This window comes from Chaetodon trifascialis, chromosome 3, assembly GCF_039877785.1.
Source record: "Chaetodon trifascialis isolate fChaTrf1 chromosome 3, fChaTrf1.hap1, whole genome shotgun sequence".
NCBI classification, from domain to species: domain Eukaryota; kingdom Metazoa; phylum Chordata; class Actinopteri; order Chaetodontiformes; family Chaetodontidae; genus Chaetodon; species Chaetodon trifascialis.
Window position 1 is genome coordinate 2,389,641 of NC_092058.1, and position 25,934 is coordinate 2,415,574.

The window sequence follows — 25,934 nt, forward strand, 5'->3', positions numbered from 1 at the left end:
AGACTGAATTTGAAGAAATATAAAACATTTTCAAAATCCAAATTCAGATGGTGTTTCTGAAATGTAGTGATGCAAAGTAATGAAGTACAGTTTGGAGGTACTTTCATTATTGTATAGTATAGTACTTTATACTCCTACTTCTCTACATTTCAGAGGGAAATATTGTACTTTTGGGCTGCAAGGTGGCGAAGCAGGTAGTGCGTGTGCATCACAGCAAGAAAGGCCCGACCCGGGAATCGAACCTGCGAACCCACGATAGGTTCCGGCCCCCCCGTGACCCCGAAAGGGATAAGCGGCATAGAAAATGGATGGATGGAATATTGTACTTTTACTTTATGGAATATGATGCATAATTAAAGATGAAACCCCATAAAGGAATTCAAATCCACTAACTGCAACATTAAAACGCATCTAACTTATAAATACACGAATAATGATAAAATATCTCAGAAAAAAAAATGTCAAATAGATATTAGATAAAATATCTCATAGTAAATACTTTTACTTTTGTAAATTTAAGTACATTTTGTCGATAAAAAAGGCTTCAAAAAGGCTCAAAGTGAAGTTTGATATGAAAAACAAATCAAAAGCTGCTTTAAAACCCATCAAACACATAAAAAACCTTTGATCTCGTCCTGCAGAAGGTAACTAAAGGTCAATCTTGTAAAGTCTGAATGAAGTTTCCACCTGAAAGCGTTTGTGTCGGCGTCGGAGAGGAGACACTCGCCTCCTCACACCTTGTACTTCCTCTCACTTTGATTTCTGTTCATTATGCAGCAGATATGAAATGTTTTCTACACAAATCCTTTTTCACTTCATCTCATCAGCTGAATGAAGTCGCCTCTGTGCTGTTTAAACTCTGGTGTTCATCTTTTTTAGTTTCCCACACTTCATCTACCTCAGTTTCTTCTTTTTTCTGCATCTGTTCCTCATTTTCTTCCTCCACAGCTCCTCTCTGATTTTCCTCCCCTGAAATTAATCTGAAGTCACGATGAAGATAGCAGCCTTCAACGTCAAGAACCTGGGATGGAAGAAAGTGACGGACAGAGCCGTCGTCCCCTACCTCACCAAGGTAGATCAGTGATGGCGGTCCCGGTGATAACGACAGCAGAGCTGCATGCCGTGTAGAGTCTGAACGTCCTGTCGTGTTTCTTCCAGATCATTTCTCGGTACAGCGTGGTGGTGATACTGGAGGTGATGGATAAGAGCGGGAAGGCCATGCACAAGTTACTTCAAGAGCTCAACAGCTGCAGGTGAGTGCTCTGCACTGAAAAACCAGTCCTGAAGAGGATGATGAAAAGAGGAAGGAGCTCTTTTTTGATATTAAAATGAATGAATGCAGAATGTTTTTTAATGAAAGAAACAAACTGGCAGACTGAACTACTGCTGCTAAAGAGGCTGAAGCTGATGTGCTGAAGAGCAAATCAACATCATCATCATCGTCGTCGTCGTCGTCGTCGTCGTCATCATCAACACTTTGCTTTCTGACTAACCAACTACAAAACTAATGACATCAGCCTCAGCTGTAGTTTGTGTTTGATGCTAAGTAGCAATGTTAGCATGCTGCCATGCTAAACTATGGTGGTGACCATGGTAAACATGATACCTGCTTAGCATTTAACATGTTAGCACGCTGATGTTAGCCCCCAGCCTCGCAGAGCTGCTCACATTACAGACACTGAAAAGACCACGAATGAGGATACAGAATAAAACCAACATTACATACAAGAGAAAGGATGGTTCAGTTTCTCAAAGGAAAAATTTTGAATTGCACCTGAGTAAGATAATAATAAGATGTTTGCACAATGTAATGGAAAACCCAGGTATTACCCTGATCCGAGACACCCTCAGACGCCATGTAACCTCTTTTTGTGTTGCTTCTGTTTCTCTCAGCTCTAATCGATACCATCCCTACTCCATGATCGCCAGCAGCCAGCTGGGACGAGACACCTACAAGGAGAAGTATGTTTGTTTCTACAGGTGAGGGAGTCCAGGTCCAACCTCCACAGGAAGTGGCTCACTCTGATATTAAAGCTGCTGACGTGTTTTAATGCCTGTGTGGAGGTTTTACATGCAGTTTGTGGTACATGCTGCATGCAGAATACAGACTGCACTGATTCAAGGCCAGTTCCTGTGGCATGCCTGCAAACTCCAAGCGTGTGTGTGTGTGTGTGTGTGTGTGTGTGTGGGGGGGGGGGGGGGGGGGGGGGGGGGGGGGTCAGAGAGGATGAGGTGACACTGAAAGCTTCTCACCAGTATGAGGACAATCAAGTTGGAGATGTGGACGCCTTCGCCAGAGAGCCCTTCATCCTGCGCTTCAGCTGTCCAGCTGCAGGTACAGGCTGTCGCTCGGTGTTTCTGGGAGCGTTCGCTCTGTTTTTGACTGCTCAGGTTTCTGCATCCTGTCCCTGTGTGTTCCAGCTGTGAAAGACCTGGTCCTCATCCCCGTCCACACCAAGCCGGAGGACTCACAGAAGGAGCTGGACGAGCTGCACGACGTGGTCGAGGCTGTCTGGAGGACCTGGGGAACAAATGTAGGTGTGACAGTCTGAAAGAAAGCGTTGTTGCCTTCATCACTCAGAATTCACGGCCTGACGCTGACGAGCTGGTTTGGAAGCTAATTTCAACGTTTTCAGCTCCTGGTGTCACGAAATGTTGCAGCAAACGTTGTCTTAATGTTGATTTTGATGTTAAATCAATTAGATTTGGCTGTTGCAGCACATCATGTTTGATCCAGAATTTTACTGTTTTTCTTGCATTTAACCTCATTTTCTATGAGACAGAGATGCTTTTCTGTCGTTCAGCCTTTAGTCAGTTTATGGCTTTTTACATTTGAATGATTAAACTCATGTAAATCTGAGTGTGATAAAAAGGCTCCGTGTTGGGAACTCTTTCATTTCATTTGTCTGTAGTGTCTAAACAACTGGAGGCACATTTTCAACGTTTTCACGTCTCTTTTCAGTCGAGCAGACGCGTTTTTTCCTTCATGGCTGCTGCTGATTATGTTTGTTGTGTTATTTCCTTTGCAGAAAATCATGATTTTGGGGGACTTTAATGCAGATGGACGTTACCTCTCCAAGAAGAAGAAGGAAAAGATCCGCATCTGCTCTGCTCCTTATCATTGGCTGATAGACGACGATGTCGACACGACGTCCAGTAACTACAATGACCACACCTACGACAGGTAAGACACAGAGTGGATTTCTGTCCTGTTTAAGCACCTCATAGCTTCTAAAGACTGTGATCCATCCTCTGCCTGCAGGATCGTGGTGTACGGAGACGCCATGCTGGACACCATCGTCCCCGGCTCAGCCAAGTCTTTCAACTTCCAGAGAGAGTTCTGGCTGAGCGATGAGGAGGTAAGACCGACTCCTGTTGATCGGGAGCTCTTCATCGGTGACGGCTATCTGTACGTTGAAGAAGACCACCAGCTATTCAGTTATTCAAGGTAAGACTTCATTTGTTTTCCAAGGCTCTCAGCATCAGTGACCACTACCCTGTGGAGGTGGAGCTGAAAGCCAATCAGAAGCTCAAAGCACCGAGACAAAGGACGATGGCGCTGCCCCGAACAACGAAGACAACGTCCACCAAAAGACAGACCGAGAGGAAAGGTATCTGCTGTGACGCAGACGCTTGACACTGCACTTGATTTCAGTTCTTTCAAGACTGAATGAAGCATAAATCTGACTTTCTGATCACAATTCAGTCTGAATCAGTGAAGCTCCATGTGATCAATCACAGCCTCTGAAGGTCCAGTGTGCAGGATTCAGAGAACTTAATATTCATAATTATGTTTTCAGTCAACGTAGAATCACATGAAAATAAGAATAGTTGTGTTTTAGTTACCTTAGAATGACCTCTTCATATCCACAGTGTCCGCCACGTTGCACCGCCATGTTTCTACAGTAGCTCAGAATGGACAAACCAAAAACTGACTCTACAGAGTGCCTTTTGCATTTTTCCCATTTGTCCTGGTCGCTGTAGCGAAAGGTGAGGTACGAGGTGTCCAGCTGGGTTACCTGCGTCCTCACCACTAGATGCCACTAAATCCTCCACACTGGACCTTCAATTATTTCTTTGTTTTATTGAAAGTACAGATGTATAGAAAATCAAAAGTAAAAGTACTCATTCTACAGAAAAGTACATCCTGTGTGACTGTTATGTCACATTTGAGATTGTTAATCCTGATGCTTCAGTCCAAGTGAACTTAAGCTGAAGTCAACATGAAGCTGCACCAGACTCAGTTACAGTTTCAGTGATAATTTCCTGGTTTTGTTTCACGAGAGCTCAGCAAGGAAACAGCACATCAGTTCGTTATATTCACAGAGATCAATGACGTCAACCTTCAGCACCCTGAATGTACATGAGAGCAGTCAGTGTTTAATATGTTTCAACTGCACCTTTCACTTCTGTTCTGTTCATGTAATATGAACACTAACAGGACCACAGAAGAAGAAGTCCGAGGCAGCAGGTCCACAGAAGAAGAAGATGGTGACAACAAAGAGGAAGAGAGGACCGTCATCAGACTCGACTGCCAAGAGACGACGTCTGAACAAATGATCAACAGACGGACTTTAAAGATCCTCCTTCAGTTAAAAACTTCAATAAATGTTGACAGAGTTAAAAATATTATGTGGATGATTATTTCAATCTGTCACTGATCAACACAAAACCTGAAAGTCCAAACATCTACTGTTACAAGTTGACAGATATCGGCTTTAAATCGGATTTTCCATCAGACTAAACCTAAAGATTACAAAGAATTTCACTGACAGTTTCTTCAGTCGTTTGTTTGCGTGCTGGCTTTTCAAGTCCAAACGGAAATCATGAATTTCTTGAGAACTCAGGACGATTCTTTTTTTTCTTTATGGGAACACAATCAGCTTCCACAGAGCGGTCGCAGGTCAGCAACAAATACAAATTAAAAACACACTGAATGAGTGGCCTTGAACTGCCACCTTATCGTGGTGGAGGAGTTTGAGTACCCGAATGATCCTAGAGGCTATGTTGTCTGGGGCTTAATGCCCCTGGTAGGGTCTCCCAAGGCAAACAGGTTCTAGGTGACAGGTCAGACCAAGAGCAGTTCAAGAAGCCCCTATGAAAAAAATTAAAGCAAGGAAGCGTACGTCGCTCGGATTGGCGTCACCGGGGCCCCGCCCTGGAGCCAGGCCTGGGGTTGGGGCTCGCAGGCGAGCGCCTGGTGGCCGGGTCTTTGCCCACGGGACCCGGCCGGGCACAGCCCGAAGGAGCGACGTGGGCCCGCCTTCCCGTAGGCCCACCACCCGCAGGAAGGATCAGAAGGGGCCGGTGCTATGTGGAATGGGTAGCAGTCGTGGGCGGGGGCCCCGACGACCCAAACCCTGGACAACGACTCTGGCTATGGGGACATGGAATGTCACCTCACTGTGGGGGAAAGAGCCTGAGCTAGTGCGGGAGGTTGAGCGGTACCGGCTAGAGATAGTCGGGCTCAACTCCACGCACAGTCTGGGCTCTGGAACCCAACTCCTTGAGAGAGGCTGGACTCTCTTCTACTCTGGAGTTGCCCGCGGTGAGAGGCGGAGAGCTGGTGTGGGCTTGCTTATAGCCCCCCAGCTCAGCCGCCATGTGTTGGAGTTCTCCCCGCTGAACGAGAGGGTCGCTTCCCTGCGCCTTCGGGTTGGGGATAGGTCTCTCACTATTGTTTCGGCCTACGGGCCGAACAGTAGCGTAGAGTACCCGGCCTTCTTGGAGTCCCTGGGAGGGGTACTGGAAAGTGCTCCAACCGGGGACTCCATTGTTCTGCTGGGAGACTTCAATGCTCACGTGGGCAGCGACAGTGACACCTGGAGGGGAGTGATTGGGAGGAACGGCCTCCCCGATCTGAACCCGAGTGGTGTTCTGTTATTGGATTTCTGTGCTAGTCACAGTTTGTCCATAACGAACACCATGTTCAAGCATAAGGGTGTCCATCAGTGCACGTGGCACCAGGACACCCTAGGCCGGAGGTCAATGATCGACTTTGTAGTTGTATCATCTGACCTTCGGCGGTATGTCTTGGACACTCGGGTAAAGAGAGGGGCTGAGCTGTCAACTGATCACCACCTGGTGGTGAGTTGGATTCGCTGGCAGGGGAAGAAGCGGGACAGACTTGGCAGACCCAAACGTACCGTGAGGGTCTGTTGGGAACGTCTGGCGGAACCCGCTGTCAGGGAAGTTTTCAACTCCCACCTCCGGGAGAGCTTCAACCAGATCCCGAGGGAGGTTGGAGACATTGAGTCCGAATGGACCATGTTCTCCATTTCCATTGTTGATGCAGCCGTCCATAGCTGTGGCCGTAAAGTCGGCGGTGCCTGTTGTGGCGGCAACCCCCGAACCCGGTGGTGGACACCGGAAGTAAGGGATGCCGTCAAGCTGAAGAAAGAGTCCTATCGGGCCTGGTTGGCTCATAGGACTCCTGAGGCAGCTGATGGGTACCGGCGGACCAAGCGTGCGGCAGCTCGGGCGGTTGTAGAAGCAAAAACTCGGGTCTGGGAGGAGTTCGGGGAGGCCATGGAGGAGGACTACCGGTCGGCCTCGAGGAAATTCTGGCAAACCGTTCGGCGCCTCAGGAGGGGGAAGCAGCTTTCTGTCAACACTGTTTATAGTGGAGGTGGGGAGCTGTTGACCTCGACTGGGGATATTGTCGGGCGGTGGAAGGAATACTTCGAGGATCTCAGTCACTGAGGCAGTTCGCAAGCTCCTCGGTGGCAAAGCGCCGGGGGTGGATGAGATCCGCCCTGAGTACCTCAAGTCTCTGGATGTTGTAGGACTGTCTTGGTTGACACGCCTCTGCAGCATCGCGTGGCAGATGGGGACAGTGCCTCTGGACTGGCAGACTGGGGTGGTGGTCCCTCTTTTTAAAAAGGGGGACCGGAGGGTGTGTTCCAACTATCGGGGGATCACACTCCTCAGCCTCCCCGGTAAAGGCTATTCCAGGGTACTGGAGAGGAGAATCCGGCCGATAGTCGAACCCCGGATTCAAGAGGAACAATGCGGTTTTCGTCCTGGCCGTGGAACACTGGACCAGCTCTATACCCTCCACAGGGTGCTTGAGGGTTCATGGGAGTTTGCCCAACCAGTCCACATGTGCTTCGTGGACTTGGAGAAGGCATTCGACCGTGTCCCTCGCGTCATTCTGTGGGAGGTGCTCCAGGAGTATGGGGTTGGAGGCCCTCTGTTGAGGGCTGTACAGTCCCTGTACAACCGGAGCAGGAGCTTGGTCCGCATTGCCGGCAGTAAGTCGGACCTGTTCCCAGTGCATGTTGGACTCCGGCAGGGCTGCCCTTTGTCACCGGTTCTGTTCATCATTTTTATGGACAGGATTTCTAGGCGCAGCCAGGGGCCGGAGGGGGTTCGGTTCGGGGGCCGGCAGATTTCGTCTCTGCTTTTTTCGCGGATGATGTTGTCTTGCTGGCTACCTCGAGCCAGGACCTTCAGCATGCGCTGGGGCGGTTCGCAGCCGAGTGTGAAGCAGCTGGGATGAGCGTTAGCACCTCCAAGTCCGAGGCCATGGTTCTCGACCGGAAAAAGGTGGCTTGCTCCCTTCAGGTTGGGGGAGAGTTCCTGCCTCAAGTGGAGGAGTTTAAGTATCTTGGGATCCTGTTCACGAGTGAGGGAAGGATGGAACGTGAGATTGACAGGCGGATCGGTGCAGCGGCTGCAGTAATGCGGTCGCTGTATCGGTCTGTCGTGGTAAAGAAGGAGCTGAGCCGAAAGGTGAAGCTCTCGATTTACCGGTCAATCTACGTTCCTACCCTCACCTATGGTCATGAACTTTGGGTCATGACCGAAAGAACGAGGTCCCGGATACAAGCGGCTGAAATGAGTTTCCTCCGCAGGGTGGCGGGGCGCTCCCTTAGAGATAGGGTGAGGAGCTCTGTCACCCGGGAGGAGCTCAGAGTAGAGTCGCTGCTCCTCCGCATCGAGAGGAGTCAGCTGAGGTGGCTCGGGCATCTCTATCGGATGCCCCCTGGACGCCTCCCTAGGGAGGTGTTCCAGGCATGTCCCACCGGGAGGAGGCCCCGGGGAAGACCCAGGACACGCTGGGGTGACTACGTCACTCGGCTGGCCTGGGAACGCCTCGGGATCCCCCCGGAAGAGTTGGAGGAAGTGTCCGGGGAGAGGGAAGTCTGGGCGTCCCTGCTCAGACTGCTCCCCCCGCAACCCGGCCCCGGATAAGCGGAAGACAATGGATGGATGGATGGATGGATGAATGAATGAGATTCAGCGTGAACCAGCAGAAAGATCAGAAAACGCATGAAACAGTAAAACACAAACAGCAGGAAAAATAAATAAACAGAAAAGCAGACAAAGAGATGCCAAAACAATGAAAATACCAAAAGCTTCTCGTAAATGAATTTCCTCTTTGGTGTTCCAGCCTGCTGACCAGCACTCAATAATCAATACACCCATGATAAAAACCAGTACGGACTAGTTTCACAGAAGAAGTGTGGCATCTTTTTCCATATGACAGGTTTGGATTTAGCCTCCACAGTTAGCCAGGACAGTCTTTTCTGCATCTCACACACATTATTACTGTAGGAACAATGAGGAGCTAATCTACAGCTCCGTTCTGCACAATCTGATGATAATCAATGTGGTCAGACCAAGACAGTAAATTACCCAATTTAAGGCCCACAATCACATCTTTACACAAGCCAAGTGCCTACCAACATTTCCAGTTCAGTCATTTCTAAGACATTTATGAGTTTATGACATGCAGCAAGGATCCCAGTTCAGAGTCAAACTACAGATTTAGCTATGAGTAAAAGTTGTTTTGGCATCTCCTAGTAAAAGCTGGGATGTGTCAGTGTGGTCATTTTTGCAGAAAAGAGTTCTGGAGATATTCTGTCTTCATCCATCTTCTATACCGCATATCCCTTTCGGGGTTGCAGGGGGTGCTGGAGCCCCTCCCAGCTGTCAACGGGCGAGAGGCGGGGTACACCCTGGACCGGTCACCAGTCGATCACAGGGCACAAACACACAACCATTCACACACACCTACTGGCAATTTTACAGTTACCAGTTAACCTGAGCATGTTTTTGGTCTGTGGGAGGAAGCCGGAGTACCCAGAGAGAACCCACGCATGCACGGGAAGAACATGCAAACTGCACAGAAAGGCCTGACCCAGGAGTTGAACCAGCAACCATGTTGCTGTGAGGCACGCGCACTACCTGCTGCGCCACCGTGCAGCCTATTCTGTCTACACTGATAAAATAGAGAACATATACATGGATCTCAGTCTTTGGGAAATCGCAGTCTGCAAGCAGTTAGCTGCAACCACCCGCCAGAATGAGAAAGCCTGACTTACGATTACATAGAGTTTCAAAAAGAAATGTGCAGCTATCTGATTGGTCAAAACAGGTGGTGTAGACTTTAGTGCTCTCTTGTTGGTGCACAGGCTGGTCCCAGCCTCTTGGCACACGACCCATCCAATAGGAGGCAGTGCCCGAAAGAGAAGAAGGCTAGACCCTCCTCCATATGTAAATTATGTGTTACCTGACACAAGGTATGTTAAGTTTTGTTTCTGTGTTTTCTGAGTTTACTAAAGGTCATATTGCCTGTGTGGCTATGTGTGTGTAGCTTAAGGTTACTGGGGGCTTGTTGCTAGTGTATGTAGCTTATAAGGAGATGAGAATAAAGTAGGTAACTCTAACAGATGCAGAGTAGAGCACATGGTGCACTGGTTGTCATCTCTCAGGAGTAGAGCTGATTCGTTGTTTCTGTGCCGCTGAAGTTGTTTGCAGTTCATTTAACAGCTGTACTGAGACCACAGCCTGCTGCACACTATCAGTCTGCATATCCAGCAGTGAATCAATACTTTGGACTGAAACACAACGTTCAGCAGAGAAGTCTAACAAGGCTCCGCCCCTCACCTGACGCACCGAAAACAAACCAGGAAGTTTGTTATCACTAAAGATGATTCAGACTCACCTTTAGAACAGCTTATTTTGAGTGAATCCAGCTGCAGGAGAGAAAACTACAGCACTGCTGCTTCAGCCTGCTCTGAAGGCCAGCTGACTGAAAACTGGAAGAAAAGCGAAAGCTAATTTCATCGACGTTAGCAGAAGAGGAAGAGGAGCCGTGACTGATTGTACTGTCTGTCTGCTGTTTTCAGCTTCACTCTGAGAAAACATGGCTTCCAGATCAGAGGACGATCTCACCTGTTCGGTCTGTCACGACGTCTTCAGAGATCCTGTTCTTCTGTCATGTAGCCACAGCTTCTGTAAAGAGTGTCTGAAGACCTGGTGGAGACAAAAGGAAACACATCAGTGTCCAGTTTGTAAGAGAAGATCTTCAAAGGACAGACCACCTGTAAACCTGGCATTAAGGAACCTCTGTGAGACCTTCTTGTTGGAGAGAGATCAGAGAGCTTCAGAGGCTCTCTGCAGTCTGCACTCTGAGAAACTCAAACTCTTCTGTCTGGACCATCAGCAGCCAGTTTGTCTCGTCTGCAGAGATTCAGAAAAACACAGCGACCACAGATTCAGACCCATCGATGAAGCTGCACGACAACACAAGAAGATGCTTCAGGAAACTCTGGAGCCCTTAAAGGAGAAGTTAAAGTTTTATGAACAAGTTAAAGTGAAGTTTGATCAAACAGCAGAACACGTGAAGGTCCAGGCAGAACACACAGAGACGCAGATTAAGGAGCAGTTTAAGAAGCTTCACCAGTTTCTACAAGAGGAAGAGGAGGCCAGAGTGGCTGCTCTGAGGGAGGAAGAGCAGCAGAAGAGTCAGATGATGAAGCAGAAGATGGAGGATGTGAGCAGAGAGATAGCAGCTCTTTCAGACACAGTCAGAGCCACAGAGGAGGAGCTGAGAGCTGAAGACGTCTCATTCCTGCAGAGCTACAAGGCTGCAGTGGAAAGAGTCCAGCAGCGCCCCCTGCTGGATGATCCACAGCTGCCCTCAGGAGCTCTGATTGACGTGGCCAAACACCTGGGCAACCTGACCTTCAACATCTGGAACAAGATGAAGGAGATGGTCTCCTACACTCCTGTGATTCTGGATCCAAACTCTGCTCATCCAGAACTCATCCTGTCTGAAGATCTGACCAGTGTGAGACGAGGACAGAGACAGAAAGTTCCTGAAAACCCAGAGAGGTTTGATAAACACTGGTGTGTGCTGGGCTCTGAGGGCTTTAACTCAGGGACTCACAGCTGGGATGTAGAGGTTGGAAAGAGTGCATTCTGGTCACTGGGTGTGTTCCCAGGCTGTGAGGAGAGGAAGAGACCGTCTGGATCATGGAGGATAGGATTATCTGCAGGTCTGTACTATGCATGCTCACCATCAAATCCAGTCACCACCCTCCAAATGAGGAAGAGGCTCCAGAGGATCCGAGTGAATCTGGACCGCGACAGAGGACAGCTGTCATTCTCTGATGCTGATACTAACACGCACATACACACCTTCACACACACTTTCACTGAGAGGATGTTTCCATGTGTTTTAAATGGGGATGTGTTCCCACTGAAGGTATTACCACTGAAGGTGTGTGTGACACATTATGACAGGTAGTCATAAACACGTTGTTTGTAAGTGATTCCACTTAATTTCTGATATTTTTATCCAAAATGCCATTTTAAATTGGTATTTTTTATCATTATTATTTTGTCTTTTTATTTGATGTGAAGATGACTGCACTGTAATTTACTAACAGCTTCCTTTGGCATCCTCCAAAATCTCCAACTACTCAGTCATCATTGCTCCAAAGAGGAGTGCGAGGTGCATTTCCTTTGATTGAAAGTGGACATGTTTGATGTGTGTTCACTGTCTCCTTCTTCACGTGAATAACGGCACTTATGCAGCATCGCAGCCTGACCTACATGTTTCTTTGTGGTGCAGAACTTGCCTTGTGTGTTGAAATGAATGTCACTGTCTCATGCAGGAAGTGTTTCAGCATCATCTACAGGCGACCTAAAGGGGAGGAAAACACAACATGTTCGCTTATGTTTGCTGAGACATCAGAGGTTTAATCTAAACTCACATCTCAGAGGACCTGAAAGCAGAGAGCTGAAACACAAGCCTGTGATGCCACGAAGGCGGAAATCAGGAGCTACTGTGATGAGAGCGCACTGTGAGAGACACGAGTACAAACAAAAGAGAGGATTATTACGACTGAAAATGTTGTTGGTTTGGGGTTACTCGTATTCATACCTCTGAGGGTACTTCTGCACCTGGCTGGAGGTCTGTGGAAACGTATTTGTGTTAAGCATAAAATAAAAGCTCAAAATCTGGAGATGATGTTTATTTGTTATTACTGCACCAGGTCGATCAAATATGACCTTGTTGTGACTTTATACAGGGATGGAAAAATGGTACCGAGGGCCCTTAAGCAGAGGGCCCATAAACATACTGGAATGAATAGCTGTGGATGCAGGGAGGGGTCCACAGAGAAGCCCACAGGGTCCACAGTGTTGTGCTACGCCCCTGAACGTGGACTCCTCCACCAGCACCCGTTTGTACAAACTTAACAAAGAACGGCTAACTTCTTTAAATTTTCCCTGTGAAACCAAGATATGTGACACCACAGCTCTCCAGCTTCTCTCCGCCTCCTCTGACTCCACCTGGGGGGGAGGAGGGGGATTTAAAACGCCATGAGACACCTGAGACACCTCACTGTGCTCATACACCTTACCTTCACCTGTTCGGCTTTGCGTCTCATTGACTGAGTCGATCGTTCTCTTCTCTTTCATTCTGCAATTCTCTGTGAAGATTTTTCTTCTTCTCTTGCTTCTTTAGGGCCTCCCTGATCTCTTCTTCTCCTCGCTGTCTTCATCTGACTCAGTCTTTCTGCTCTCTGACCTTCTGCCTCTCTCTCTCCACCATGAGTCTGAGTCGTACCAAGCGAATCAGCTCCAGTAACTCCGTCCGGAGCAGCAGCGGGTCCAGGAGGCTGAGTGGCTTCGGTCCAGTTCAGGGGGGCTTCAGTGGCATCTCCCTGAGCAGCAGCTCTCTCTATGCGGGAACCAACGGGCATCACCACGGCCTGGGGGCCCCGCTGGCGTCCGTGTCAATCAACAAGAGCCTGCTGGCCCCCCTCAACCTGGAGATCGACCCCAGCCTGTCCATGAGCCGAACCCACGAGAAAGAGCAGATCAAGAGCCTCAACAACCGCTTTGCAAGCTTCATAGATAAGGTAAAGGGACTGGAGCTGAAGGTAGTTGATTAATCAGTGACGGAAAATCAATTTATTCAAACACTGCACTAATGTACAATTTTGAGGTACCTGTGCTTGACTGTACTTCTACTCAGGTAAAAATACAAAGTACTTACTGCTGATGAAGTACATAAAGTAGTGAGAATTATCTCCATCTTTACCAACATGACAGTGATGAACACATTAATGCATCAATAATTGTAATCCAATCATATAATCCAGATTATTCTGAAAAGAGCCATTCTGCATAATGAGCTGTTTGAAAGCATGACTTTTACTTGAGTATTTCTACACTGTTGTATTAGTACTTTTACCTGAGTACAAGGTCTGAGTACTTCACCCTCTGCAGAAAATGAGCGTTTTTCTATCGTTTTAGGTTCTTTGTCAGACAAAAGCAATTTGAAAACACCACCTCGACGTTTAAGAAATCCACTATTCAACTTAAAAGCTGTTAAGTGTCTGTTAAAATGCATTAAAGCGAGACCTCCTGAAGTGAACCTGACATCAGGATGGGTGTTAAACGTGGTGCATGCTGACGCTCTGGAAGAACACAGCCTGCACACATTTCCCACAGCAGGAGTGAGCAGCTCTGAGATAATGCTGGACATTGATACCGTACTTAGGGAACATCTCCGCTTTCTCACGGAGTAGGTAACACTCTCACAATAGAGGCATTGTTGGCTTCTCACATCAGCAGAGTCTTCAGGCGTAGAGACACAGAATAGTGTTCTGGACCGAGGTCTGTTTGTCCAAATGTGCTAAACTTACCTCTTCATTTGAGCTTTTTCAACCGTATCACAAAGAGATCGAACTACCGATACACGATCGATGTGAGGGTCAAAGTTGAGACACAAAGTATTTGAATGAAATCAATTAAATATAAGAAAACAAAGAGAATTAAGGATTTATGTACAATATATTATGATTAGTGAATTTTGCACATATTTGTGTATACAAATACACAAATATGTGTGCTGAGGCAAACACTATTAGTATATAATAATAATAATAATAATAATAATAATAATAATAATAATAATAATAATAATAATAATAATAATAATAATAATAATAATAACAAAACACCTGTATTATCATAAAGTGATTTCAGTGATATTGTGTTAGAAATGAAAAATTCTGCTGGTGATATCTTGTTAAAAAAACATCTAAACTTCCAGCAGAAGTCTAATTTTCTATTTGCGAGCAGCCAGAGATCGTTTGTTTGCTGTCAAAGTGCAGAACTGGAGTTCATTTCTGAGTGCACTGGTCACAAACTGGTCCGGATGTTTTAGCTTAAAATGTTCTCAAAGGCGTTTCATCATTTCATCTTCAGTTTGCCAAAGTTTTGCAGCAAGTGCAGCAATAAAAACATGAAAGAACGTGTTCCAAAACCCTTTCATTTTCTGTGGAACGGTTCTCCACCAAATGAGCTTCAGTGATCCAAGACTAAATATTGTGACTGTAAATGAGAAGGTTGATGGTCGACTTCCTGGTTAGGACGGATCTCACAAAGGAGTCCTTGTTTGCTCTTCTTGGGCTCGCAGGAGCTCTTAGTTTCAGTCATTCAACTGGAAATCTTTTCATTAAATCTTGTTGATATAAATTCAAATTGGAGTCTGCTTGGTGCAGAATCAATTAAAAGCAATAAAACAGTTTGTTTCTGATGATGCTCAGTGTTTCTTTAACTTTTGGACCGTATGGCAGGAAGACTTCCTCTATACTCATCAGCCACGATGAAAGAAATGAGAAAACTGCTTAAAGGCAAAGTCGAGTCCTCTGATGGACAAACTGACCCTGCACCCTGCTGTAATCTGAGCCCCACCGGCCCCGACAGCACTGAAACATTAAAGAGCTGCTTCCCCCGTGCAGAGACGTAATTAGTCCGATGCAAGAGGCACACACAGTCTTATGTGAGCACTGATGCTGGTCACTGATCCTGAAACAGTTAATGAGCACAAAGAGACTTAAAAAGAGCCAAAAATTCAGTGAATGCACCTGGGCTTTAAACAGCCATTTAAACCCTGGATCAGGATATTTAAGCTATCTGTCCCATTTCCGTCCCATTGAGTTGGGCTGTAACCCGATGAATCAGGTCAGACATGGTGTGGTTGTGTCTCAGAGGAGATTATTCTGCTCTGAACAGAACGCTGGCTTTGTGTGGGACGGAGGACGTATTATGGACGTGGACACCCGGCCGCGGGCGGGAAACACGAGCTGTGAGGATACAGACGAGTACAGTCAGGTGTTGACGTTCAGATGGAGCTGGTTATCTGCTGGAAGGAGGCCGTTTGTTTAACCTCTGAAGGGTCTCATCGTACAGCTGCAGCTGACAATTACTGTCATGCATCATTAATCTTCCGTTTCTTTTCTTCAGAAATTGATTATTTTGTTAATAAAGTGTCAGAAAATAGTGAAAATTTCCAAAAACTAAATATATATATATATATATAATATATAAACAAAAATGACCAAATGCTGTCACACCATTTTTGTTTTATTCTCTGGAGAAAACATCAGCTGTATCATGTCAAAACCTCCAATATGGCCACCAGAAGATGCAGCGCTGCGCCTGAAAACCCTTCAGCTTCACTGTCCATCTCATGTTTTCTCCATCATTCAGGTGCGTTTCCTGGAGCAGCAGAATAAGATGCTTGAGACAAAGCTGGAGCTGCTGCAGGGTCAGGGGGTGGCCCGATCCAACGTGGAGCCCCTGTTCGAGGCCTACATGGCGGGTCTGAGGCGCCAGATGGATCTGGTCAACAACGACAAGACCAAACTGGACGGGGAGCTGAGGAACATGCAGGGCCTGGTGGAGGACTACAAACACAAGTAAATAATGTCACTGTGGCAGGAAATAACGTCCCCGTGGGCTCCGTAATATCAGGTATACATCATTTGTGCGTCCTGTCTCTGTCACAGATACGAGGACGAGATTAACAAGAGAAACAACCTGGAGAACGACTTTGTTATCCTAAAGAAGGTCAGCATACACAGACACACTCAGCACAGGTGTGGTGAGGAAGATGAACCGCTCTATTGTCCTTGTCCATTGTCCTTATTGTCTTCCTTCTGTACGATCCCACATGCAACAGCAGGCGGGATCAGTTTTCAATGAAAAGACGCTTCGGCAATTTACCAAATCAGATTGTGAAATCTGCCTCCAAGGCCCAGCTTTAGTCTGGAAAACGATCCTGACCTGAGCTGTGTTAAATAAAGACATTTCTTTGCTACTGGATTATTTTTAGCTATGCTAGCAGCATCTCGGCTCCATGGGCAACGATTTAAATTATTACTAAAATTATTTAATTTCAGTTTCTTCTCAGTTCTCACATCATCTGCATCTGCACAAACAGACATTAATAGTCCCAAAGGATGAATCCTAAGGTTCTCCTCTCCTTGGGTTTCAGGATGTAGACTCAGCCTACCTGGTGAAGGCAGATCTGGAGGACAAGGTTGGAGCTCTGACTGACGAAATCAACTTCCTGCGAAACGTCTACGAGGAGGTAATGGACCTTTTTCAGGCTCTGAAAAGTTGAGGTGATGAAAATGGTTAAGGTTCATCACCTTCCCGTATTTCTTTTATTTATCTGCACTCTGGCCTCTGGAATCCTTTTCATATCAGCCACTGGAGATCGTTTCTTCTGTTCTTGTGCTTGCCAGTTGTCAGAGGAGCTATTGTGAGCCTTCAGGAGTAATTACAAACACAAACAGGAAAAATGTTCATATTATCTCCTGAAGAGCACAGAGACATGTCCGCACATGACGCACTAACGATGTCCAGTTAGTTTTAACATTGTGTTTCTGTCTAATTTCTGACATGTTCCTCAGCTTTTCCAGAAACGTCTGTTGTCCTGTTACTCAGTGATGTTTTGTTTCGGTGTTTGCAGCGTTTCTTCATGCTGTGTGAGGATTCTCTCTTTGTTTCCTCGAGTCGTAGTCAGATTACCTCTTGTAACCACCTTTGTCCTGCTCAGTGGCGTTGCTCGGGTCTCTTGGGGCTCCAAGCAAAAAATCCCCGGGGCCCCCACCCCACCCATGCACGCCACAAAAATTTGGTTTTTGCACACATAAATGCACAAATTCTAGGACATTTGAGATGAATACTGAAAAAATAGATAAGTGGTTCTCAAAGTGAGGTCCAGGGACCAACAGAGGTCCCTGAAAGCCCAGGCCTATAATAATTGTTGTTGTAAATAAGTGTCCAGGGCCCCCTAGTGGCCGGGGGCTCCAAGCAACTGCCTGGCTTGCCTGTCCGCAAGTCCCGCCCCTGGTCCTGCTTTCTGACAAGACTCACAACAATTGGTTCATTAGTAGATTCACAGAAAATTAATTGATAAGTTGTTTAAATAATTCAAGCAAAAACTGAGAAACATTTGTTTGTTCCAGGTTCTCAGATGTGAGAATTTGCTGTTTTCTTTGTTTTATATTGTAGTAAACTGAACGTCTTTGGGTTTTATACTGTCGATCAAACAAAGTAACAAAGTAAAGTAAAGTAAGAGACAAAGTAAAGTAACTGACAGATTAATTGATCATAAACATTAGTTGCAGCCTTGTTTCTGGCACAGTTTGTGTTAATTATATAACTTCAACATTAATATTAGCAAAACAAATGCTGACAATGCAAAAGTGCAGTGCAGTGCTGACCATGAGGAAAATGATCATAAATATTCCAAATAAGAGCTTTAATGAGTCTTTTCCATAAGTGGAAGGCAGACCAATTTTTATACATTTCATAATGTTTGTTGTTGTTTTTTTTTGAGGTTTCATCTGCGCTTTGTGTGAGTAGTAAAATCTATTTCAGTTTATATAATTCTATATAATTGCAGTGGACAGTTTAAGATGAATCTATGACATTTAAAAGTATTTTTGTTTGTTTATTCTTATCTCTCAGAATATGGTTATTATATTTGTCTGATCACGTGTGGACATAGAGGACGGTATATTCTGTGTCCCCGCCATCATCCATCACCTCTGCTTTGCTTCCTGCACCAGGAGCTGCGTGAGCTGCAGGCCAGCATCAAAGACACCTCGGTGGTGGTGCAGATGGACAACAGCCGCAGCCTGAACATGGAGCAGATCGTAGCTGAGGTCAAAGCCCAGTACGAGGAGATCGCGGCCCGCAGCCGAGAAGAGGCCGAGGCCTGGTACAAGAGCAAAGTAAGGAGGAGGAAAGAGGAGTCGTTTTCACTCCTGGGCAGAGGAAAAGATATACAGTGTCCACTATATGATCCTGCAGAGAGTCCTGCAACAGAGACATCATACATTTGACCTCCTGAACTCACAGCTGTGAACAAAAGAGGTGACGGATGGTTATTTGAGAGTGAAATCCAAAACTGTCTAAACAGACACAAGACACGTTTAAGAGGATCAGCAGCAGAGGAAGAACTGCAACGATTCATTTAAGTAAAGGCAAAGACACCACACTGCAAAATACTCCATTAAAGGCTCAGAACTTCACCAAGTCAAAGTACAGGAGCATTAGCAACAAGATGTACTGTCATGTTCTGATTGGTCGAGATTAATTTTAATTTCTTTATGTACTGTTGGTTAGTTTCATCTGTATCAGTGCGTCATTCTTTAGAAACTGATCGTATATTTTATACATAAATTCACAATCTGAAAAGTAATTTTCAGTGTTAAATAAATGTAGTGAAGCAAAAACTACAATATTTCCCTCTGAAATGTAGCGGAGCAGAAATATAAAGTAGTATAAATTGGAAATACTCAAGTTAAGTACAAGAACCTCAAATTTGAGCTTAAGTACACAAATTGATAGAGTAATGTAACTTTAAAGTAATGATGAACTGAAGAAACTGGACTTTAAAAACATGTATTTTCTCACACTGAGCCGGATCGAAACATCATCTCTGAGATTTATATGATTCTCATTACGAGCTTGAACTGTTTGAAGATAGTAAAATAATAAACTGTCTGCAGTTCGACCAGATGTCGTCTCAGGCCAGCCAGTATGGAGACGAGCTCCGCATCGTGAAGGGAGACGTGGCCGAGGTCAACCGACTGATCAGCCGGCTGCAGAGCGAGATAGAGGCTGTCAAAGCGCAGGTACAGCAGTGGGAAATGCTCAGCCTGGTCTGCACCATTTAGGTCCAGCGTGGTTGATTCTGTCCCTGTGTCCCCTCAGCGTGGCAGCCTGGAGAACCAGCTGGCTGAGGCAGAGGAGCGTGGAGAGCTGGCTGTGAAGGAGGCCAAAGCCCGGACCAGAGACCTGGAGGACGCCCTGCAGAGGGCCAAACAAGACATGGCCAGACAGCTCCGAGAGTATCAGGTGAGGGAGAGACAGGTGTGAGAGGACAGACAGACAGAAAGAGCAGAATCAAGGGTCAAAGTTCAGCTTTATTACCATGACACGACACAGGATTGTACATGATGTCACTCCCTCCACACTCACACACAGAAAATGCATCAACAAATACTAAAATATTAAAATTTGAATAGAGTAAAATGATGCGATATGCAATAAAATGACACAAAAGTAGCACTAAAGGCAAAAAGAAAACATTATAATCACATGCAGTTACATTATTCATACACACATGCAGAGGCAGAGAAAGTATTCAGACCCTTTCCTTCAGTAAAAATACTATTACCATGGTAATGTAAAAAGAAAGTAAAGTCCTGCATTCAAAATGTTACCCAGGTAAAAGTATGTAAGTATAATCAAAGTACTGCAGCACAGAAAAGTGTCCTCTTTGTCATTTCAGCTGTACTTGTATATAAATGTATATATATAAATGTACTTAGTCACGCTGTCCTCAGTCATTTTGTTCCTTATCTGCAGGACCTGATGAACCTGAAACTGGCTCTGGACATTGAGATCGCCACCTACAGGAAGCTGCTGGAAGGCGAGGAGGACAGGTGAGAGGAGAGCAGAGGGAGATCAGGACATGTGATTAAGACTGTGCGTCTCCCTCAAAAACAGCCTGACTGACCTCCCTGTCTCTTCCTCTGCAGACTCGGACAGCAGTCCATCCTCCACATCCAGGCCGTGTCCAACTACAGTGAGTAACAAACGCAGCTCGCAGGACGAATCATGAAGCTCAACTGCAAGCAAACAAAAGCTGCTTTCTATTCAACTGTTTGTTTTTCCATTGATTTCATTGCATATTTTTAATCCAGCTGGCGACTTTTCATTGTTTATGTCTCTTCATGTTTGTCTTTCTGTCCGTCTCGTCTCCTGTTCACCTCCCTGCTCCTCTGTCCTCCCTCCAGGTACTAAAAGTACTAACGGCTACCACAGCAACAGCAGCTCTCCTGCTCCAAAGCTGCTGATCAAGACAACTGAGACCAGAGATCACAGCCGATACAGCACTCACTGAGAGGACACACACACACACACACACACACACACACACACACACACACACACACACACACACACACACACACACACACACATGAAGCATGCTCACACACATCTCCAGTTTTATTTTCTAACAGGTTTCTCTAAATGTGTGCAGGTGGGACATTTAATCACTAACTTTAATTAGTGTCGAATAATGGAAAAATAAAATGATCTATAGTGAATATGACATATTAGGTGCTGGGAATGATTGTTTCTAATTTCATTTTCACTGTAGAGATTCCAGTGTGTTTGCTGTAGTCTGTCGGGCCCATTTTAGGCTCAGACTTTAGTTTTCCGAAGCAGCAGGGGGCCTTTAACCCTCTTTGACAAACGCTGCAGTAAACTGCTGCTTTATGATCTACGCTCAATTAATCTGTGATGAGATTATCTAAAAATATTGTAGTGCTGAAGATCATTTTGGGGATGTGATATTAGAGGTGTGCTTAGCCATGCATTTTATATCCAACACAGAGTTTTGTTTCTTTAATTAAGACTTTGCCAGCTCAGTTTTTACTCTGAAAGCCTTTAATGGGAATATTCTTGATGTTGTGATCAGATAAATGAGTACTCTTCATCGACAGATGTGGCTGTTAGCTTTAAGTTTCTTTATTACTTTTCAAAAATAAAGTGAACATGAACAAAGGGGAGTGCATTTCTTCCTTACATTTGAACCTACAAATATGAAAGTGATGAAACGTGTTCAAATGCATTATGAACTTTTACAACTGAAGCTAATAAAATGAAAATCACCTTTTCTGAGTATGATTTAATTTGATTTGGGCCTCTTAATATACACACCTCAGTGATCTTGGATAAGTTGAATCCTTGCACACAACATGTAACTTTTCTGTATGTGATAAAATATCTTGTAGTTTATTTCATTGGAAGTGGTCAGAGGTATGTCTGAAGTCATTTAACACTGCCAGTGCTCACAGTTATGGCTCAGCACTGCCATCCAGTGGTTAATTAATATATGTGCACTTAAACAGTTTTACAAAACCTTAAAAATAATTGTTTCATTTCACCATAACAGCTACAGTGAGCTAATTCAGAAGCCTTTCTACCCAACATTGAAACAAGTCTTAATATATTTACAATAACAACATATTTATGAATCTCACATATGGCCAGATCTTAACTCAACTACAACCCTCAAAATGAATCCCAGCATCTAAAACTAGTCATTAGTGTTTGCTGTTAAAGATTTGTTTACATCAGTGTGTTGGGGCTTTTATTTTCCACCATCTGTTGAGAAACACACAACATGCTCATTTTTCATCAGCATCGTCTTGTTTAACATACATGCAACTACATTTTAACTGCAATGTATGGGTTCAAAAATAAAGTTCTGTCCCTCAAAGAGAAAAGAAAACAAGACAGTCAATAATTAATTAATTAAATAATTTTTTTCTGGTGTTTTCTTTATTGAAAATACTCAGAAAACCGCTAGCATGTAGCTTATTAGAGTATTAGCAGGCTAATATTGCTAATTAGCACTAAACTCCAAATATATTTGAGGAGGAAAATATAATTACTTTTTCATGTATTTGGTCATAAACTATTGGACAAATTGAAATTTTGACCTGATTATGGCGCTACAGTTAAGGGTCAGGGGATCATCCTCTGGGTATCATGAATGTCTGTACAAACATTTTCACAGCAACCAATGTCATGTCCAGATATTTCAGTGTGGACCAAAATGGCGGACTTGCCTGACCTTGATCAGGTCTTTAGTGCTTTATTTATTTATTTATTTTAACTTAAATAAGTAGAAGAAAGTCAACTGAGTAAAACTGCGTTTCCTTTTTGTCTTATTAACTAAAAATTATAAATAGTGACAAAAGAAAGGCTTTCAGCGGAAAACATCTTTAGTAGTAAGCAATGAGACAGCGGTTGCCTAGGAACGGTTGGTTGGAAGGAGGAGCACGAGCGCAGGGGAACGGGGTTGGGCGCACGGCGCCCAGAAACGACGCTCCCCTCGCCTGTGATTGGCCGCTGGCCAGCAGTTTTCGCGCCAACGCGCTGCATTGTGGGGATGGCTAGCGGAAGTCCGCCGGTCGTGGGGAAGGTGGCGTTGTGTCGATGCGGATACGGGGGCGTCGTGTTTTGGTTTTTAGGATTTAACTCGGTGGGATTTTTTAACTTGTCTGAAACTGTTGCTGTAAATTTGTTCGAATGCGGGGCGAAGAGTCGTCGGATTCCGAGTCGGGGAGGATGGAGGAGAGTTCAATCCGCAGGAGTTTGGAGACGTTGTGTCAGGAGCTGAACATGGACGAGCAGACTGCCGCTGAAGCCATGGAGAACTTCTCTGCCATATGGAATACATACACACTGGAGGTAAAGCCGTCCTCAGCCTGCAGTTAACGTCTCGGCTATTGATTCAATGAAATATCCCGAACTTTGACCGCTCAGTAACGTTAAACTCCCTGGAAGACTAAACTTCAGGACAGTGCGGACACAAGCAAACACCGGGTTAAAGGGCTTCGACTAACGACTGTTTTCATTATCTGACCCCTCTCTTATTCTGTGATTGATCTGCTCAGTGACGTTAAATCAGTATAAGTAAAGTAGAAGAACATGAGTAACAACGACAGGTTCCCTGATGTGGTTTCTAATAATGTTTACTTTACAGTCAAGTACTCACGAAGAAGAGCAAACGTGTTTTAAATAAAAACAGGAAAAACTTTATTTAAACGGCACCTTTCAAACAGGGCTGCAGCTCTGTCGATTAATGTTCGGTCTATAAGTAAAAAACAAAGAAAAACGTCCAACCTGTCAGTTAATCGACTAATTGTTTCACCCCTGCTTTCAAAATAAAGTTAAAATGTGCTTTTTAAAAATAAAATCACTTCACCTGAAGAACATCAGCCTTTTATTAGTACAGAGAGTCACGTAGAATAAAGTGCACCGCACGTGTACACCGTGTATTATGTATGTATTTAAAGTACTTAGTGATAATTGCTGCGCTTAATTCTGTTTTAAAACACTTTGGCATAAACCTGGTTCATTTTTAAAGCACTTTAAAAATAAATCTGACCATAACAATAAAATGAGACATGAAATGGAGAATGAACAGATAACAGAAGACGTGATTGAACCGGGAAATAAAACGTATGGATAACATTGATGAATGATTGCTTTGGAAATATTTAGAAGATTTAATTGTGTCTGTGAGCGTCATACATTTGAGAAGCTGTGACCAGCACATTGGTGAGATGATGGATATTGATCCCATTATTGATCCCATTATTGATCCCATGCTGGTAAACTGAGGTGTCACAGCAGCCAAAGCAGGTACAAGAACAGATGCAGTAATCTTCAGAAAATAACTAGAGTACCATATACATAACAGTCAACTGTGCCCAGTGGCCGTTTTATTAGGAACACGTAAAGTTTGATACAGTCCAACACAACAGATCCTCCATAAAGTCGACCTTCATGATGCTTATAATGTTCAGTTTTTGTTGACACTCATAGACGTGTTAGTTCAGTTACATGTATGAACGCTGAGGTCATGTACTGTGGTCCCGTCATGACCTCAGCAATAAACACACCGTTAAGTTGAACATATTTCAGATGAAACCTGAGCATTACGAGCTCATAAAGTCAGCTGTTGTGGAGGGCTGAGTGTTTTTCTGAGGTGTTACCTTTGACGTTAATCTCTCGCCTCACTGGCAGACGGGTTTTTGTATGGCACCACTTTCCTGGTTAGCTGATATGTTCGGACATGACAGATGTCTGTCTGCATTTCCGCTGATGAGACAGGTATTTGCCTAACCCCGGGCCAGAGATGACGTCATCATCCTCATCATCCTCATCATTATCAAACGCAGGGATCAAAGTGACTTTTTTAGCCCAATGATTAAGACTTTGCTCCAGTGTGGCAATGAGGCGGAAATAGCAGCGGCCACACGCTGGTTGAATGCCATTTAAAGTCAAACACCACTTAATTTATTCACTGTGCTGCCAGTTCATTTATCCACCAGGTGACATTTACCAGCTTGAGCTCACATAATGGTTCATTAGTCACCGTGGTGGCAGAGTAGAGAGTGAGTTTCATTAAGAACTGATTTTTCTTTCTTTATATTTCCAGTATCAGACAGTTTCAAAGTAGCCCGGACTAGTAACATCAGGGGTTTGTCACGTAAACCAGATCAGACCAGATTCCATCAGATATGTTAGATATATTGTAATTAAGTGGTTTTGAAGGAAGATGATAATAACTTCTGCAACTGCTGGTTATCACAGATTCATGTTCAGGTTATTTCTCTGATAGCTGGTTCATCTACAAAAGGGCAGAAAATAGTGAAAAAATCCTGTCAGAATTTACCAGAATCCAAGGTGATATGTTGATTGTTGCTTATCCAATCAATCAATTCTCTGTCATATGAAAGAGAGAATGTAATCTAGAATATAAAGCTGACTCTGAGCTGGTGTGCTGCATGAATCGAGCTCTGTGTGAGACGCTGTGCAGTCTGATGGATCTTATTATGATGCTTTTCGTTCAGGCTTTCATACTCATCAGTAAAATGCTGCAGGACGCTGCGTGCTTGTAATTTTACAGCCTTCACCAGCTCCATTAAAAATAATGAGCTGTATTTTCTCCAGTTAGATAAAATCTCGAGTGTAGAAGCTGCTGTGGCGTCCAGAGGACTGGAAGCCAAACAGAGCTCATTGAAGCGTGTTATCGCCTTCCCCTGGATTTGCACAGCGAGTTTTAACTTCAGGACACATTCGTAATGTTTTGCTGTCGTCTGCAGCCTTTCACGCTCCTGCTGACGTGCATGAGTTTATGAGTTTGAAGTGGGTCTGTGACTGGCGAGCGCTCTGTTTATGCAGAATGGAGATAACGCATGAGGTTTGTTTGAATGTGCGCCGTGTTTGTGCAGGGCGAGGTGGTCCACTGGTTGGCCTGCTCGCTGTACGCCGCCTGCAGGAAGGGGTCCACTCCCACGGTGGGGAAAGGTTTGATGGAGGGAAACTGCGTCTCCCTCACCAGGATCCTTCGCACCTCCAAACTCAGGTGAGTCTGCAGTACCTGACAGCATCAGAGACATAAAAACATCTGCAAATCACAGCATGTATCACACACACCTTGAAGGCGGTTCGCTGGTATTTTCTTCTGTTTGTGCAAAGATGAATTCTTAAGTTCAGCTGAATTTAAAATAAGGCATCTGCAGTCGGATTCGACAGTCTGACAAATCAAGCAGATATCTTTCAAAATAAAAGCCTTCTTAGAATATAATCCTCAGTATGTTTCCTGCTGAGCTGCAGAGGAGAGACACCGACACAATGAGGGAACAGCCGCTCTGGATTTGACCCCCCATCACTTTGAAACTGCTGCAGGGGCATTTCTGTGTGACCAGTCATAGAGAGGAAGAACGATTAGT

The 25,934-nt window shown here is 45.0% G+C and overlaps 3 protein-coding genes and 1 pseudogene across 3 annotated transcripts in view; all 4 read left to right on the top strand.

Annotated features, from left to right (window-relative positions):
- Positions 1–853: 853 nt before the first annotated feature.
- LOC139328954 (deoxyribonuclease-1-like) lies at positions 854–4,573 on the top strand. Its single transcript, XM_070959044.1, has 9 exons — positions 854–1,072; positions 1,159–1,253; positions 1,894–1,980; positions 2,223–2,335; positions 2,422–2,534; positions 3,030–3,184; positions 3,263–3,359; positions 3,473–3,611; positions 4,442–4,573. The coding sequence occupies exons 1-9, from the start codon at positions 992–994 to the stop codon at positions 4,558–4,560; spliced, it is 999 nt and encodes a 332-aa protein (XP_070815145.1). The 5' UTR covers positions 854–991; the 3' UTR covers positions 4,561–4,573.
- Positions 4,574–10,153: 5,580 nt separating this feature from the next.
- LOC139328952 (E3 ubiquitin-protein ligase TRIM35-like) lies at positions 10,154–11,451 on the top strand (annotated as a pseudogene).
- A 1,397-nt stretch (positions 11,452–12,848) lies between these two features.
- Positions 12,849–20,518, top strand: LOC139328953 (intermediate filament protein ON3). The gene is made up of 10 exons (XM_070959043.1): positions 12,849–13,160; positions 15,802–16,010; positions 16,101–16,161; positions 16,589–16,684; positions 18,174–18,338; positions 19,119–19,244; positions 19,324–19,467; positions 19,981–20,057; positions 20,154–20,200; positions 20,412–20,518. Exons 1-10 carry the CDS (start codon positions 12,849–12,851, stop codon positions 20,516–20,518), a joined length of 1,344 nt encoding a protein of 447 aa, XP_070815144.1.
- A 2,070-nt stretch (positions 20,519–22,588) lies between these two features.
- rbl1 (retinoblastoma-like 1 (p107)) overlaps positions 22,589–25,934 on the top strand; it is a 14,284-nt gene continuing 10,938 nt past the window's right edge. Inside the window, exons 1-2 of the mRNA XM_070958855.1 lie at positions 22,589–22,881; positions 25,434–25,567. Coding sequence (XP_070814956.1) covers positions 22,720–22,881; positions 25,434–25,567 — 296 coding nt within the window. The 5' untranslated portion in view covers positions 22,589–22,719. The remainder of the gene's footprint in view (positions 22,882–25,433; positions 25,568–25,934) is intronic.